The sequence below is a fragment of the Triticum dicoccoides genome, chromosome 5A, assembly GCF_002162155.2.
Source record: "Triticum dicoccoides isolate Atlit2015 ecotype Zavitan chromosome 5A, WEW_v2.0, whole genome shotgun sequence".
NCBI lineage: Eukaryota > Viridiplantae > Streptophyta > Magnoliopsida > Poales > Poaceae > Triticum > Triticum dicoccoides.
The window spans coordinates 4,175,181-4,193,128 of record NC_041388.1 but is presented as its reverse complement, the minus strand read 5'-3'; the positions used below and the strand labels follow the sequence as shown (position 1 = coordinate 4,193,128).

The following is a 17,948-nucleotide window of genomic DNA, read 5'->3' as shown; positions in this document are numbered from 1 at the left end:
GGGGGGGGGGGCATGTTGGAGTGACCAAGTTGGTTCATATTTCAAACATACAAAGGATTGAGACATGGGGATTCCTTGTCTCCACTCCTATTTGATCTAGCCGTAGATGCTCTGGCTATTATCATGGACAATGCCAGAAGAGAGGGCTTTGTGAAAGGGGTACTTCATGAAACTTATGAAACTGGGGTTAATATGCTGATGATACAATTTTCCTTTTACAAGATGATGAGGATAGTCTTACAAATCTAAAATTTATCTTAACTGCCTTTGAACAAATGTCGGGTCTAAGTATTAATTTCCATAAAAGTGATATATATCTGTTTGGAGAGGCTGTGGATAAAACTGACTTGTATCAGGAAATATTGACATGTGCCCTAGGGAAAATGCCTTTAAAACACTTGGGACTGCCTGTCTCGGACAAAAGGATTAGGAATAAAATGTGGAAAAATGTTACTGAAAAGATAGAAAGGAGGTGTGGTTGCTGGCAAGGGAGGCTGCTGAACATAGCAGGGAGAACTATCTTGGTACAATCATGCCTAAATAACATACCCATTTACATGATGCCTTTCTATCCGCTCCCGGTTGGGGTAAGGAAAAAGATAGACTTCTTCAGAGCCAGATTAATCTGGCAAGCTGATGAACATAAGAAAAGATATCACCTGGTGAATTGGATAGCTTGTTGCTTACCCAAATCGGGAGGGGGGGGGGGGTTATAGATGTGGATTGCTTTGATAAAGCTTTATTGGCCAAGTGGTTGTGGAAAATTGAAAATGATTCTGGATTATGGCAAGATATATTGTGGAGGAAGTATATCTAGGACAAATGCATCTCTGGGATCAAACATAAGCCCGGAGAGTCCCAGTTCTGGTACAACATACTTGGGATCAGAGATATCTACTATAAATACATAAAGGAAAAGATTGGTGATGGCAAAAATACTAGATTCTAGGAAGATTGGTGGGTAGGTGATAAACCACTTAAAGAGGCATACCCAAATCTTTATTTCATTAACACGAATCAAAATATTTCGGTGGCTGACGTGCTTACTAAAGGATGGTCGGTGTTTTCTTTTAGAAGATCGATGAATGTAGAGGTAGTTGGTCTTTGGGAGAACCTTAAATCTAGATGTGAAGAGGTGGATGTATATGGGGGCAGAGACAGGTCTTTGTGGATGCTGAATGCAAACAGAGTTTTCTCTGTTAAATCCCCGTACCTCGCCCTGATCAAAAATGAAATTGGTTTCCTGCAAAAATTTCTTTGGAAGGTCAAGGTACCTGCCAAAATTAAGATATATCTCTGGTTAATGAATAAAGAAGTGTTTTAACCAAAGACAACCTTTTAAAAAGAGGATGGAAAGGGGAAAAATTGCGTTTTCTGTGGGTGTAATGAGACAATAGATCACCTTTTCTTTTCATGTTCCGTGGCCAGACTGATTTGGAATTTACTTAAATGCTCCTTAGGATTTCTTTCGAGACCTGTCACCCTAGATGACTGTTTTAGCAGATGGACTCGGACCTTTGCCAAGTCAGATAGGGGATTGATGCTTGTTGGGGTCTCTGCTATTTTATGGACTATTTTGGAAATGTCATAATGATGTGATTTTTGAAAGAAAAAGAATAAATGACCCTTTGGGCACGGTGAAACTAATATGCAATTGGATATTGGACTGGTCTATTTTGCATATCAAGGTCCCAGAGAGAAGAATCTTGCAGCTGGGAACAAAGGTGGTCGAGCGGGTGGCAAATGAGGTCTTCAGAGCGTCGCAGGGATGGCGTCTAGGGGTGCCGAGGATGGAAAACTGACAGCAACCCCGACCAATTCAGTTCCTCGCGGGCTTTCACTTCACTTCGCTGGCCGGATGCGCTCTTCGCTTTTGCCTTAGTTTGCTGTCTTTTGCTTTCCGATATCGCGAATGTTGCTAGATTTCCGTTTGTGCTCACTAGCTGAATGCTGGGATGTAAGCTGAACCCCTTTCGATGCTTGTAATGTCTGGATCTATGCTACTAGTAAACCTTGGTTTCTTTGAAATCGGAGAGGGCAGGACTCTCTTCTGCTATAGAAAAAATTCAGTCGTGATGCTCTGTATTTTGTCATGTTTTTTTACTTTTGAGGCACAATTCTATTTCTTAGCTACTAATCGTATGAGAAATTCTTATTTCTCAATCAATCAATGATACTCAAAACTATGTATCCAAACCTTGTACAAGCTTAGTACGACAAACAAAATGCCAATTCTAACAAAATATACGGGACCCTTGTTAAACAACTTTTTTTTTTGAATACCGCACGACGCAGACTATTGTACATTCGCACACACTCACTTCAATGAACCACACACGCACACCTTACTCCTTGAGCAACTCTGAGTAACTGAGCCGGCACATCATCTTGAGATTGACATAAACATCTTCTCCCACTGATCGCATATCACCGGAAGGTCTAAAATAAATCCAAAAAAATGCGAGCATCAATGTCAAGTTTAGGAGTTGAACTCTAATGGACTTGGGATATTACTATCCTCCTAATCATCCAAGCACAAATTCATTTGCCTAATTAAACAAGATGCGAGATCGATATTCACAACAACATAGAATTAATTTTATTTCTCGATGGACGATCATGGATTATGTATCCAACATTAATAATTGGAGGCTGCACATTTTGCAACGGAGAATACAAATTACTTTTACCCCTCAACTATCTACTGACTGCTCAAATGATGCTCACTTGAGCACCTCCTACCTCTTTATTTAAAGTTTGAGTTGCTTACCACGTGTACTATATCTAGAACATGTTTTTTTAATTTTTCATTATGCATTTTTCCTTGTTTGATTGTCTTTCAATGGACACTGCATGCATGTAATGTGCAGCTCCAGTTGAGACGGGCTTCTTGATAATGTGCAAGTTACTCAATTTGAAAAGGGAGCACTTATAAGTCAGTTTCCTGAAAAATGTATATAAAATTCAGTCAATTTTACTAAATTATTTTATTAAAACCTTCTCTTCTTTTTTTCTTCCTCCGGCCTCCCGTCTAGCCGTCCACCCACGCGGGCCTAACCACTTGTTGCCACCGCTCGCTGCCAACGGGCACTGCCGCATGGCACGTTGCCCAACCGCTAACCCTAGCCTTTCTCTAAACCCCGACCATGAACTCCGGCGTCATCCCCGGATCAAAACCTCCCTAGGTTGTGTTGCGTCGTCCCTGTCATCGGCGAGATCCTCGTTGTGGACGCTACAGCCGGGCACGTTGCCCCCCTCTCGGCCCCAGGGGCTTGATAAAAGGGGACATATTTTAGAGTTGCACCAGAAATAGCATATACTCCCTCCATACAAATATATATGGCTCAACACGTTTTCTTGAGGTTGTCTTTGACCACGTGCTAGAGCAATAGTATATGACATGCATGACACAAATCATGTTGTTAATTTCCCATGGGAAAGGAGTTTCAAATGATATAATTTTTATATCGTACTCACTCCATTTCTAAATATAAGTCAAATTTCAATACAGACTACATACGAAGCAAAATGAATGAATACACACTTTAAAATACGTCTATATATATCCGTATGTGGTCAATATTAACAGGACTTATATTTAGGAACAGAGGGAGTACATCTCGTATATTATTAAAATGTACTCCCTCCGTCCGCAAATACTTGTCCTAGAAATGAATAAAATTGATGTATCTATAACTAAAATAAGTCTACATACAACCATTTCTAGGGCAAGTATTTTCAGACGGAGGGAGTAATAGTCAAAGGTGGGCTCAATAAACTTACTAGGCCATATATATTTGGACGGGGGAGTAACAGATTTGAAAATGATAAGATTGAATTATTTTTCATTACACATACAGGGACACTGAGGAGCTAGCACACACAACACAAACACGATGGTAAACGTGCGGGCCCTAAACAAAGATGGAAAATATCCTATAAATGAAACAATATTTCTGATTATAAAAATTCCTGTATAATTTAGAGCAAAAGAGCCCGTGCTTTGCAACGGGAGAGAAAATATAACACACGCTCTTAACCCAACAACCATCACTCAAGACCACAATACGTTCATCTCCTTTATTTTAGCGAGACATCATATTTGTGTTGCCGCTTATCCTCCTTCGCACCCTCGCCGGGCGATGGACTCGGTGTTCACACAAAACAAAACGTGTTTGGATATGGTTAATTGCAAGGCATCTCTCTCTCTCTCTCTCTCTCTCTCTCTCTCTCGGTGAGAAATCTGTTGTTTTCCCTTGCGACTTTTTCAGAGGTATGCATGTGTAGTTATTGATGTTTTTTCCCTATATGGTTATAGTGGGGTGTTTATTTGCAATCCAGATCGTCGCCGGTACGAAAGAAAAAGGATCGTGCGCTATAAATTATAAGCTTGCTTCTAAAATAATATTTTAAAATATTTAACAGATAAAATTAACACCATATTCATATTCCATAGATTTTTCTAATCAAATTTCATATATAACATGTTAAAATCGGAGTTACGGTTTAAAGATACGTATAATTTAGAAAATCATTTGTTTGACTTAAGTATCTTCCAAAATAATATTTAAAAATAATTAACAGGTAAAAATAATCTCATATTCATATTCTACGTATTTTTTAAATAAAATTTCATATTTACTATATTCAAATAGGAGTTATGGTTTAAAAGATATGGATGATTTACAAAATCATTTGTTTGACTTAAGTATGATCCGCGGATGAATTACCTAAAAGATCGATGGGATTTTCAAAAAATGTAAAATAACGGTTCGGATGTGACTTAAAATAGGATCGCGGGTTGAATTCTCTGAAATAGAGGGACTTTTCTGAAAAAGCCATGACGGATGGTTAGAAACCCAATTTACTTTATTATTAGGTAGAGATAAATATTTTCTATATTAATTCAAAAATATTACTTAAATTAGAAATACTTTTTTATAATTACATCAACATTTTATGATTCATATTATTTAAGATATTTTTTAATGATTTAAAAATATTACTAGTAAATATGTAAAACTTAAAATTTAAGTTTAAAAAAAATCCACTCCCGACTATATCTGAATTATATAGAATTATGAATATATGACACGATGAAAGTTGTACACATGTGAATATAAATATTCACATTTTTTATTACTATGATTATAATTTACAAAGTTTTTACAAATTTCTAAAAAAAATAACATGCGCAAAATGGGCTGCACTTGCTAGTGCCAATTTAAACCCACAAATGTGTCTCTCTATATCACAAAATACGAACTGTTATCATTAGCAAGCACGAGAAAATGAATTGTTTTCTGGCTTGTTGTTCCAGTTTGCTAGGCGAGGTTGCCTGTTCGAGTCCCATAGCTTGCCTTTTTTAGGGCACAATTTTCTCTTTGTATTGTGCAAATAGGTGGGGCCCATGGGTCATAGTGAGATATGATATGCTAGCATGTGACCTGTGCGCATGCTAAGTGAAATACGGTGCCATGTCAGCATACTTTATGTCTACTAATAGGATTAGCACTGTATTTGCACGCTTGTGCCAAGTTTTGAAACCAGTTTGATGTATTTTTTAAGTTCAGGCACTAAATTGAATATGAGTGCCAAGTTTAAGCACCACCAGTGATATTACCTCCAACACGAACACGAGGGTAAACGTGCGGGCCCTAAACAAAGATGGAGAAACACTACTCAGAGCTAGAGTACGTGTACACGTACGTGCATGCTTATTTCAACATCACATCATCAACACGTGGATACACTTCCTACTGACAATCTGGCCTGCATGCATGCAGCGTTGACCCTACTTCGACCTTGACCGTTGCCCCTCCGCATGCATGCATGCATGCAACGTACGTACTGCATGCACCGTGATCTATGTCACGGTCACGGGTGGATGCAGCCACCGCCGAGTCCACCGGCACCACCTCCGAGTCCTCCACCGCCGAGCCCGCCGCCTCCACCGCCGAGCCCACCAAGGCCGCCGCCTCCACCGCCGACGCCACCAAGGCCGCCTCCTCCACCGCCGAGTCCACCAAGTCCGCCCGAGCCACCGCCAAGGCCACCAAGTCCACCGGAGCCGCCGCCCAGACCGCCGAGGCCACCTGCACCACCACCGCCGAGGCCACCGAGCCCGCCCGCGCCGCCAAGTCCTCCAACGCCACCGCCGGCCCCGCCTAGCCCACCGACGCCTCCCACGCCAGCGAGGCCACCTACGCCCCCGATCCCTCCCACGCCGCCACCAACTCCTCCGAGGACGCCGCCGATGCCACCCATCGCTCCGCCCAGGCCTCCCACCCCGCCGGCGCCAGCGAATCCCCCGACACCACCGCCGTACCCTCCGCCCAGGCCGCTGCCCAGGAAGGTCTTCTGGTCGCCGAGGCCGGCCGGTGCGGCCGCAGCCACGCCGACGCTCTTAGCACTCGTGGTCGTCATTGCTGTTGTCGTCGTCGTCTTGGCGGTGGCGGTGGCCGGCGCGGCCACCACCGCAGCGACGCTCTTAGTAGTCGTGGTCGTTGCAGTTGTCTTTGCGGTCTTGGCGGTGGCGGTGGCAGGGATGTCTCTCGCGTCAGCCGGTGCTAGCGGCGCCACCACAAGGAGGAGGGCGACGAGCAGGAAGCGGCACGCCATTGCGGCAGTAACGGTGCTCCACCTCGCCATCGGTCGAGCTAGCTATCTTCCCAGCTAATAAGTGGAGTGCCAAGCTGCCTAGATAGCCTATATATAGAGACGGGCTACGGCCTAGCCAGAGAGATCTCGAAGTGGTGTGAAGCAATTAATGGAGGAGGCACCGCGCACAGGTGAGCGGCGGGCGGGCGGGCGGCCGGCCGGCCGGAGTAAATGGGAGGCGCCAAGGCTTGCTGCTACGGCAGAGCCAATGCCTATCTATCAGAATTCAGTAGAGCGGCAACAACAGAGTTCACGTGTGACCTCCGATTCGTTTGCAAGTACGTGCTCGCAGAGCTTCCATTAACTCACTGACACCATCGATCGGTCGATGGAGCTCACTTTCATGAAGGGAGGAGAGGACGCGTGTGACCGTGCACAGACAGCTGACGCACTTACCACCGCCGGCGATAAATAGGCCGGCCGGACTTCCTTCTTCTGCGGATCTAGAACGCCATGATTTGTCACCCATGCAACATCCTAGCGGCAGAGCAGAGCGGCATGGGATCACGGGAGAGCAGAGCCGGCACTGTGCGCTGGTTCACAGACTGCGCGTATGTATGTAAACTAGTCTGGGGGATTTAATGCTTTGTCGGATTTACTATATACCGTATGCAACTGAGAATAATTTTAGAATGTGTTGATTTACTGGGAGATGGCAATCAGTAGAAAGTAGAAACCTGAACGTTCTGAACATTGAGATCTTGCGTCAGTGACAGCGCTTCACCGCCGGTCATTGCTTCTAGAATTTCCTCGTCGGTCAGGACATGAACAGCTAAAGCCGATGCTCGCTTCCGATGCACCAGCGCTTACAAGTACTCCCTCCGTAAAGAAGTAGAAGAGCGTTTAGATCACTATTTCTCAGATCAACAGTTGAAGGGTCGAAGCCAAAGGATGATCGAAGAAGAAGTCTGACGGCTTGCAGATCGGTTTGACAGATGGAGTTCCACCATGTCAAGCCCGTCAATAATTCGAGCCTATCCTGGCCTACTTGTTGCGCAGGAGCTCCCACGGGACAAGGAGGAAGCCCGTCGTTTCATACGCCGATCTCAGGCGTACGCCAGCTGTACAAGCGTCACCCGCATTTTTCAGCGTTGTGTATCTCCAGAGGAAGGCCAGAAAATTCTCGACGAAATCCACTCCGGCACGTGCGGGCAGCATCATGCTTCACCTCAGACCTTGGTTAGCAAAGCTTTCCGGCATGGTTTCTTTTGGCTGACCAGGAAGCAGAACGGAGACGATCTGGTCAAGAAATGAAGTGAGTGTCAGTGCTTCGCCAAGCAAAGTCACATGACGGCCACAACCCTCAAAATAATCCTTATCACTTGGCTGTTCGTGGTCTGGAGGCTGAATATGGTAGGACCTGTGAAGACGGTCTCAAGAAATTTCAAATATCTCCTTTCGACAAGTTCACCAGGTGGATCGGAGTGAAGCCGGTTACAAGCCATGCCCCGAGGCTGACAATCAAATACATATCAGAAATCATACATTATTTATGCATGACTCACAACATCATCACGGATAACGGCATGCATTTCAAATCCAAGCAGTTCAAAGACTACTGCAACAGCCGTCGGATCAAGCTCGACTATGCGTCAGTAGCTCAAGCGCAATCCAATGGGCAAGTCAAACTCTCCAATGGTCTGGTACCTGGGGGCTTGAAGCACATAATCCGGACCCCGCTTGAGGATGTCGTGCGGAATTGGGTGGCCGAGTAGTCTCCAGTCCTCTGGAGCTTACTCACAACACCAAACAGTTCTACTAGTTATACTCCCTTCTCTATGGTTTACGGATAGGAGGCCGTCCTCCCCAACGACCTCGAGTATGATGCACCTCACGTAGCTCACTATGTCGAGGCAGAGCAGAGCTGCAGCGTAAGGACACACTCAATCGCTTGGAAGAAAAAGGTAGGTCGCCTTGGCAAGATCGGCTATCTACCAGCAGCTACGCCGTTACCACGGACGACAAGTGCGAGGAAAAGCGTTTAACGTCGATGACCTCGTTGTCAGAGGAGAAGTCTTTGCCCAAGAGGATGGGAGGAATTGGCTAAAAAAACTTATAGAAGTTATTATGTTTTAGGGGAAGGGCTAGGTGCAAAAACCTTAAACTTCTCAAGAAAAACATGCCGAGTTAAGTTTTAGGGGACGTCTGGAGAGTTATGTTTTATGGGACGTATGAGGAGTTAAGTTTGTCTTTTTTGAACCGTATGAGGAGTCAAGTTTTAGAAGAAAGGTGGAGATGCGAACGTTCATCCAACATTTTTATTTGAAAGAAAAAGGTACGGAGTAGGAGCGCAAACGGCAGCCAGCTTCGTCCCACGAAACTCATCAATTAGCTTAAAAGAAGGGGCTCAACACTTGTGTAAAATTAACACTATATTTGTATTATGCTATTATCTCCTAGCATGCCCTGTTTATATCCCTAGCATGGAGCAAATGTCAGTTAGTGACCATGCACCAGAACGTTTAGATCGCAGTTGTTGAACTGCGTGGTTTCTGTCCAGTTAAATAAACCACCATCATGGTTCATTGACCGTATCAGTAGGTGATGTTTCTCTTCAAAATGCATGTGATTAATTTCTACATAATTTACAAACAAGCCATGAGAAGCTTCACTGCGTAAGTTGAGTACCAACTCTATGTTGCACCATGCTGTTTTGGAATCATCTAGGGCTATACACTGAGAGCATCTACAACTGGACCTTTCAAACCCGCCTCATACGTCCGGTCGGGCTGCCCGGTCACTGACCGTTCACATTTTTTCGACCCAGACGGACGCCCCAAACGACCCTCAAACGTCCGGGCTGACCAGCACCCCCCATATCCAGCCCAAATATGGGGCGGATATGGGGCGTCCGGACTCGCCCGGACACATCCGCCACATCGGACCCGGGCCATGCTGGCCCACCCGACCCCACTTATATTCGTCCCCATCCTCTCGCTAGAGCAAACCCAAGCCACGTCACTCCACTCCCCTCCCCTCCCCTCCGCCACCCAAACTCGTCTCCGGCGCCGTCTCCGGCATGGCGGGCAGCGGATCGGACTCTGACCAGTCTGGAACTCCGGATCCGTCGAATGAGGTGTCATCCCGTGTGGGTTGGAGGAGGCAATGACAGTCCGCATTGCACTCCATCACTCCCGGGAGGACAGCGCCCGACGGACGGATGGATCTGTTCGCCGCGACATCATAGCGTCGGCTCACCGGGCGCTCGGGTCCTCTGGTGCTGGATCCTCGCGGTCACGGCTGCCGGAACACCTCTCCTTCCCCATCACCGGTCGGGCAGACTATGAGTCCCACCAGGAACGGGCGGGCCTCCATGGGAAGGAGAGGATAAGGGCCGTCGAGGCCCGTATCGCGGCGGAAATGGCGGCGGCGGAGGCGGCTCATGCCGTGGCATGGGCGTCCGCAGAGGAGGAAGCCATCCGCGCCCGCATTATGATGAAACGGCAGCGTAGGAACACGCATGCCCTCACCCGAGAGGAGAATCGGGCGGTCCGTGCCATGGCTGGACTGCCATCGAAGGAGGAGAAGGAGGACAGCGACGACGGGGACAGCTCCAGCGATGAGCAAATCCAGCTCGATTCATACTGCGTCTTCGACCGGTACTTCCGCAAGAAGTACGACAAGGGCACCGGTAAGGGCAAGGCAGCCGTGGATGAACTCCACCATAGCCAAACATGCCAAATTTTGGTAGTCCGATGGTATATTTAGTGTAGTGAGATGGAGTAGTCAGACGATGCGTATGCGTCAGCGTAGGTGTGTGAGTTTGAGATGTGGTAATTGAGGTGTCCGGATGTGGATTGCATTTTTTGAGGAGTGCCCGGTCAGTGTCCGCGGACACGTCCGTGGGCGTTTGAGGGGCCGGATTTGCCAAGTCCGGCTGTAGATGCTCTGAAAGGCCAGAACACCTTGGACTATAACACTCCATTTCTTTTTTAGAAGAAAGGTCATAGACCAACTTTAAGTTAAAGCTACCAAGCATCATAGACGAGTTCCAAGCAAGCAGACCACATTAGTGCAGAAGTACAGGAAACAAAGTAGACTCAAAGGCGACGACAGCAAGCCCCATCTATTGCTGGCTGGCTTGATCTCTACCCAAGATGGAGTTCGCTGTTGTCCTCATGCGAGAGATCAAAAGCGCCATAACCTCGGTGAGATTTTTTTCCCTACGGTAAGGCTAGGGTTTCTATCCTCTCTGTTGATCCCATCGCCTGAGAGTCCCCCGTCCGACCAAAGCCCTTCCCCGACTAGGGTTAGAGAGATTGTGGCCTGCGGATCGTGCCCCAGTGGATCGTGTTCATCCACTCAGCATCTGGCGACGGTTCTGATGGTGGATGCTATGTCCGGGACCAGCGGAGGCGGTAGCGCCGCCGCCGACAAATCGGATCTTGGTGACTTCATGGAACATCTCAACTTAGAGGACGAAGAGTTTGATGATCTGGTGATCGAGGAGGATGATCCTGTTATCAATGAAGGAGTCCGTTGGTTAGCCCTTGCTAGGGTTCACACGGATAAAACCTTCAGCCCGACGATGTTCTATAGGAAGATGCGTGCAGTCTGGAATCCGGCAAAATAGGTGAGGTTCAGGCCCGTCGGACCGAACTTGTTCGTCGTTCAGGCGGAGTGCCTTGGGGACTGGGAGCGTATGGTGGAACTTGGTCCATGGCTCTTCAGAAACCGGGTAGTTCTCATGTGCCCGTATGATGGATTTACTAAAGCAGAAGAGGTCCATGTTATTCATGCCAATCTGGCTTCAAATCCATAAGCTGCCCGAGGGGTTCTGCAGGAAGAATATTATGGAATCATTGCTGAAAAAGTATGGGGATATCTTGGAGATGAGGTTGAACGGAAATACCTGGGGTGATTATGTGAGGGTTAGGGTTCGACATGACATCCGTCGACCCCTCACAAAATTAGTTAGCATTGTTAGAGGAGAAGCAAGGCAGGTTTATTTGGTCCGTTATGAGAAGCTTGCCCACTTCTGTAGCATTTGTGGTTTGATTGGGCATGATTTCAAAGAATGCGGCACCGGGGTTCATGAGGTGATGGACATGAAGTTTGGGAACTGGCTGTATGCTGATGGTCCGAACAGAGCAAGGACAGATGAGTTCGAGCGAAGCAATGATAAGCAAAAGCAGCAGCAGCGCACCCCAAACAAAAGAGAAAGTTGTGAGGAAAGCTAATGACCCGGACTTGGCCCACACAACATCTAGCCCACACAACATCTAGCCGGGCGGGGGGGAGACCCCTTCGGCGATCGATGTGGAGGGGGGTAGGCTGTCGCCCCCCGGTCCGCTTCTCTTACGCCGGAGCCCTCTACTCCAGCATTCAGGGCCTCCGGGACGCTGGCTCAAACCGAGACGACGACAACACATCTCAGACGTAGTGGGCGTCATCCAGTTGGCACTGATGGGGCTTCCGCTACGGATGAGGACTCCATGCGGAAGGCCATGCATAGAACTGCTTCGCGGAATCTTGACTTTGATGGTACGTCTCCTAGAAAATCTTTTCTCTCTTTTGATAATGCCAAAGTCTCTTCAAACATTACTATTCTTGGTATTTCATTAGGTAGAAATGAATCAGCAATTGACTTCTCTGTTAAGGCTCTTAAGCAAGTGGAGTTCGACCGGCTTACGGTTGCTCGTAAGTCGCATATTCTTGTGGATCCCTTGGCATCAGATGAGGAAGAGGAGGAGTCAGATGCCAATCATGAAGGCTGACTTCTCTCTCATTTGGTCAAAGATGCAACTGAGGTAGACTTGGAAGATACCACGCACGACACTATGCTATGTGAGCTTGTCGCGTCGGTACGTAAGAACAAATCTAATTCAGGTAATAAAAAGGGACACCCAAATAAGAAGGCAAAAGTCTCCAAATACAAAAAAGGTTCATCATGAAAGGAATGTTTTGGAATAGCAGAAGTCTTGGTGACTTGGCTAAACATAAACATATTTCTGATTGTGTTAGGGATTATGCTCTTGACTTTGTGGCAATCTCTGAGTGTGGTAGGCGTGACTTTCCTACACGTGATCTACACCATTTTTCATGTGGCAAAGATTACGAATGGCATATTTTACCGCCTTCTGGGAGGTCTGGGGGTATCCTGTTAGGAATACACTCCACCTACTTGGAACTTCTTTCCACATCGAAGGGGGAGTACCACATCAAATTCAACCTTCGAAATAAAGCCGATAACTTCATTTGGAGTTTGGTTGCTGTTTATGGTGCCGCTCAAGATGAGTTCAAATCGGCCTTTCTCAAAGAAATTGTCAACACCTGTCGAGAAAATCCACACCCAATGCTACTCGGGGGGGATTTCAATATTCTTTGATATCAGCAGGAGAAAAACAATGACAGGTTTGACACTAGATGGTCGTTTCTTTTTAACACTGTTATTGATAGCCTCAACTTGCGGGAACTTTCTCTGTCGGGGCGCCAATACACCTGGGCCAACAACAGATCGATACCAACTTTTGAAAAACTTGACCGGGTGCTAGTTACCACCGACTGGGAATTTAAGTACCCCCTAGCTTCGGTACGAGCACTGGAGAGAATTGAGGCTTTATCGGATCATGCCCCATTGCTTACTAATTTTGGTCAAGCCGCTCCTAGTACGAACCGCCAACAGTTCAAATTCGAACTGGGATGGCTCACTAGAGAGGGTTTTCATGAGTTGGTTGAAAAGGTGTGGCGGCGTCAACCTCGTGGCGACACACCAATTCAACGATGGAACAATCGCATCCGTGCGCTGCGACAATTCCTTCGTGGTTGCGCCAAACACACCGCAGGGATGTATAAGCAAGAGAAGTTGCGGCTCTCTACCTTAATTGACTCCTTAGATAAAATTGGGGAGGTGAGGCTTCTTTCTGACACGGAGATTGAGCAAAAAAGTCATCTCAATGAGCAGCTAGCCCGTCTGTTACGCGAGGAGGAAATTAAATGGTACCAAAGGTGTAAAATAGACTCACTGATACTTGGAGACGACAATACAAAATACTTTCAAATGTTAGCCAATGGCAGACATAGAAAGAAACGAATCTTCGCTCTAGATCAGGAGGAGGGTCGGATTGAGGGGGATGCTTCACTAAAGAAATTCATTACTAAGTATTACAAAGATTTGTTTGGTCCATCTATGAACACGACACTTGAGATGGATGAGTCTATTTGTCATGATATTCAGCAAGTTTCCACTGCGGAAAACGAATTCCTAACCTCTCCATTCTCTGAGGAGGAGATTTGGACTGCGGTTTTTCAGATGGAACATAATAAATCTCCGGGTCCGGATGGCTTTCCGGCGGAGTTCTTTCAAAATTTCTGGGACATGTTAAAATCAGACTTGGTCCAGTTGTTCAATGAACTGCATGCTCACAAACTTGACATTTCCCGTCTAAGTTTTGGGGAAATCATTCTACTACCCAAGACGAAAGATGCGAGTCGGATTCAACAATATAGACCGATTTTCTTACTAAATGTAAGTTTTAAAATCTTCACCAAGGTCGGCACTAATCGTCTGAACGAGGTGGCAGACCACGTAGTCAAACCATCCCAAACAATTTTCATGCAAGGACAAAACATTTTGGATGGAGTTACTGTCCTTCATGAAACGGTTCATGAGCTTCATCACAAAAAGTTGAACGGAGTCATTTTTAAAATCGACTTCGAGAAAGCTTATGATAAAGTAAAGTGGCCCTTTCTGCTACAAACATCACGAATGAAAGGGTTTTCCGATACTTGGTGTCGATGGCTTGAGAGATTTGTGTCCGGAGGTAGTGTCGCCATTAAGGTAAATGATGATGTAGGCAACTATTTTCAGACAAAGAAGGGGCTCCGTCAGGGGGACCCCGCATCACCCATCTTGTTCAATATTGTGGCTGTTATGCTAGCTACTCTCATCGAGAGGGCCAAGTCAGCACGTCAAGTAACCGGGGTCATTCCTCATTTAGTAGAAGGAGGCCTATCAATATTGCAGTATGCGGATGACACTATTTTGTTTTTGGATCATGACTTAGAAAAGGCGAGAAACCTCAAACTTTTGTTATGTGCTTTCGAGGATTTATCTGGACTAAAGATTAATTTTCACAAGAGTGAACTCTTCTGCTTCGGCGAGGCCGCAGAAGCCTCACAATATTATGCTGAAATCTTTGGTTGTCAACTTGGACAATTTCCGATTCGATATCTAGGTATCCCTATTCATTATCGGCGATTGACAATAGTTGAATGGAAGCATGTTGAAGAGAGATTGGAGAAACGTCTGGCTAGTTGGAAGGCCAAACTCCTGTCCTATGGGGGCCGATTAATTCTGATTAACTCGGTCCTTACCAATATGGTTCTCTACATGTTATCATTTTTTCATCTCCCAAAAGGTGTGCTTCAGCGTCTTGATTACTATAGATCAAGATTTTTTTGGCAAAGTGATAATGAAACCAAGAAATATCGTTTGGCTAGGTGGAATGCCTTATGCCGTCCAAAACCCAAGGGGGACTTGGTATCCAGGATCTAGAGATCAAAAATATTGTATTGCTCAGCAAATGGGTATATAAACTACTCACTGAGGATGGTGTTTGGCAGGAAATCATTCGTAATAAATACGTGGGTTCCAAAGCAATCTCCCAAGTTTACTGGAAACCGGGTGACTCACACTTTTGGAGTGGGGTGATGAAAGCTAAACATTTATTTTTCCAATTTGGAATGTTCTCGGTCAGGGACGGCTCCCAAATACGATTCTGGGAAGACACATGGTTAGGGAACAACCCCTTATACGTGCAATATCCAAGCTTATATCGGATAGTTAGACATAAGTTTGTCATGATTAAGCAAGTGTTGGGTCAAGAAAACCCAGATATTTCTTTTCGTAGAACGCCCTTTGGACCTCATTTGGCAACATGGGAGGATTTGCTAACCCGTTTGGGAGCCATTCAGCTGTCGGAGGAACCAGACATCTTTCGATGGAAATTGCATCAGAGTGGAAAGTTTTTGGTCAAATCCATGTATGATGCATTGGTACATAATGAGGTCCCAATTGATAATAGAAAACTGTGGAAGCTTAAGATTCCTCTAAGAGTGAAAATTTTCCTATGGTTTCTCAAAAAAGGGGTTATCTTAACTAGGGACAATTTGGCACGACGAAATTGGCAAGGTTGCAAAAAATGTGTTTTCTGTCACCATGATGAGTCGATTAAACACTTACTTTTTGAATGCAAGTTTGCACGATCTGTATGGGCTGATGAAGTCATGTACCTAGGGTAGGGTCACGGACCTGTCCAAAGTACCCTCCCCAAGGACATCTTCAGAAGAAGCTGCCTTCCAGTCGACCAAGAGGGAATCCACTCGGCAGACTCGAAGGCACTCGACCATGAAGACCCACTCGACCACCAGGAGATCAAGAGCCACTCTGTATCCAAACGGTCTGTAATTAAGTAGTCTTTATGGCGATGATGACACTTTATGTAGGACGTTACCAGTAACGCCAATCCTTTATGTACTTTAAACCCTGCATAACTGAGGGCCGGAGGGGTCTGGCAGACACTATATAAGCCACCCCCCTCCTCAGTGTAAAGGGTTCGCACCCCTGTAACTCATACGCATATAATCCAGTCGACCGCCTCCGGGCTCCGAGACATAGGGCTGTTACTTCCTCCGAGAAGGGTCCGAACTCGTGAATCTCTTGCGTGTACAACTGCTCCATAGCTAGGATCTTGCCTCTCCATACCTACCCCCCATTCTACTGTCAGTCTTAGTACCACGACAGTTGGCGCCCACCGTGGGGCAGGTGTCTTAGCGATTTTTGGAGAAGTTGCAATTGTTCCGATTGCCTTCATCATGGTTTCTGGCGGAGTTCTGGTCGAGGGCCGCGAGATCCGTCTCGGCGCGCTCACTTTCATCGCCGACGACTCCGCTTGGCTCCAGGAGGCTCCACTCGACATCGACGCGCTCCCCGTCCGCGGTGCGACGCATTTTCGGGCGTGTGTCCGCGGCGTCCTGCTGCGGCAACCGTCGACTCCGTATCGGTCAACTCCTGTGTCGTCCTCCCTCCCTGTCTCTCGCCATCGCAAGCGCTCTGGTCGGTCGAGGCTTCAGCGGTGGGTGAGACACGCAGTGGGTCGCCAATCGGCCACCACCCAAGTCGCGACAATCGAGCCCGACGAATCTCTCTACAGCCTGTTTGATCTGTCGACATGCTCCGTAGAGACTGCATCCGAGTGCGACAGCAGTGATCCGGCGGTGGAGGTTCTGATGGTCAATGGGCCTCGTAGCCCTCCCGGCTTTCCCTGCACCGACGGGACAGACGATGGAGGCGACCCCGCTCAGGCCCATGAGGAATATCAACCCGAGCCGCTCACTTCTCTGCAGAGGGAAGATCTTCGTCGCCGGAACATGGATGCCCTGCATACTCCCATCGCTGGAGAAACTCCCGAGGCTCGCGCCTTGGAAGAGGCGCGTTTGTCCAACTTGGCTGAACGCACTCGACTGGAGAACCTCCAGCAAGCACTCGACGAATGCGCGCGGCAACGAGTACCTGACTCCAATCGACGTCAACTCTTTCCGCAACCAACTCAGGTATATCAAACCCCGATTCAGAATCTAGCAGCTGCAGCCCGTATAGCAGAGTCAATTCAGCCCTCTCAGTCGGAGGCCGGCAGAGGCTTGATGCAGATCAGGGATTTGCTCCGAGCAGCAGGAGATCAGAATTCAGCTGTGTCACAGTCACGCAACAGGATTCACAGTCGATACGTCGCTGTGAATATAGTTCAGTCGGCTCATAGCCCAAGATCGCCTCCACGGCGTGAGGGACGCGAAGGTCGACGTGACCAATATGATGACCGATTCGATCGTGATGATCGGCGTCGAGTGCCCACTCCTCCCCCAAGGGGTGGGTCTTACGCTCATCGGTAGCAAGATGATAGGCACCAGCGCAGTGCTGGGCGACGAGTTCCGGTCGACCCCAGGGAACCAGGCTTTGACGCGAGATCCATCATCGTGCAAGGTTTGGTCGATCGGAACAGAGCTCATCGAGGTGGCCACGACAGAGATGCGCCCACTAGCAGCCGAGTCCATGTTTTAGGTCCAGAATGTTTTAGCAGAGCCATCAGAGCCGCAGTGATACCCCCCAACTTCAGGTTGGCGACTGGGGTAAGTAAGTTCACCGGTGAGTCCAAGCCTGAAACCTGGCTTGAAGACTACCGAGTGGCGGTACAGATTGGCGGCGGTAATGATGAGGTGGCCATGAAACACTTACCACTCATGTTGGAGGGTTCGGCCAGGGCGTGGTTGAATTAGTTAGCTCCTAGCAG

General features: G+C 47.1%; 1 protein-coding gene across 1 annotated transcript; it reads right to left on the bottom strand.

The window, feature by feature from the left end:
• Positions 1–5,877: 5,877 nt before the first annotated feature.
• LOC119297178 (glycine-rich protein 23-like) lies at positions 5,878–6,661 on the bottom strand. The gene is made up of 3 exons (XM_037575062.1): positions 6,475–6,661; positions 6,234–6,405; positions 5,878–6,203 (listed from the first exon to the last, which is right to left on the bottom strand). The coding sequence occupies exons 1-3, from the start codon at positions 6,649–6,651 to the stop codon at positions 5,878–5,880; spliced, it is 675 nt and encodes a 224-aa protein (XP_037430959.1). The 5' UTR covers positions 6,652–6,661.
• Positions 6,662–17,948: the final 11,287 nt, after the last annotated feature.

Coding starts and splice junctions, on each gene's coding strand:
- LOC119297178 (XM_037575062.1), bottom strand. CDS start 6,651: ATGGCGAGGTGGAGCACCGTTACTGCCGCAATGGCGTGCCGCTTCCTG. Junction 6,406..6,474: donor CTAAGAGCGTCGCTGCGGTG/GTGGCCGCGCCG, acceptor ACGAGTGCTAAG/AGCGTCGGCGTGGCTGCGGC. Junction 6,204..6,233: donor CGGCGTCCTCGGAGGAGTTG/GTGGCGGCGTGG, acceptor TCGGGGGCGTAG/GTGGCCTCGCTGGCGTGGGA.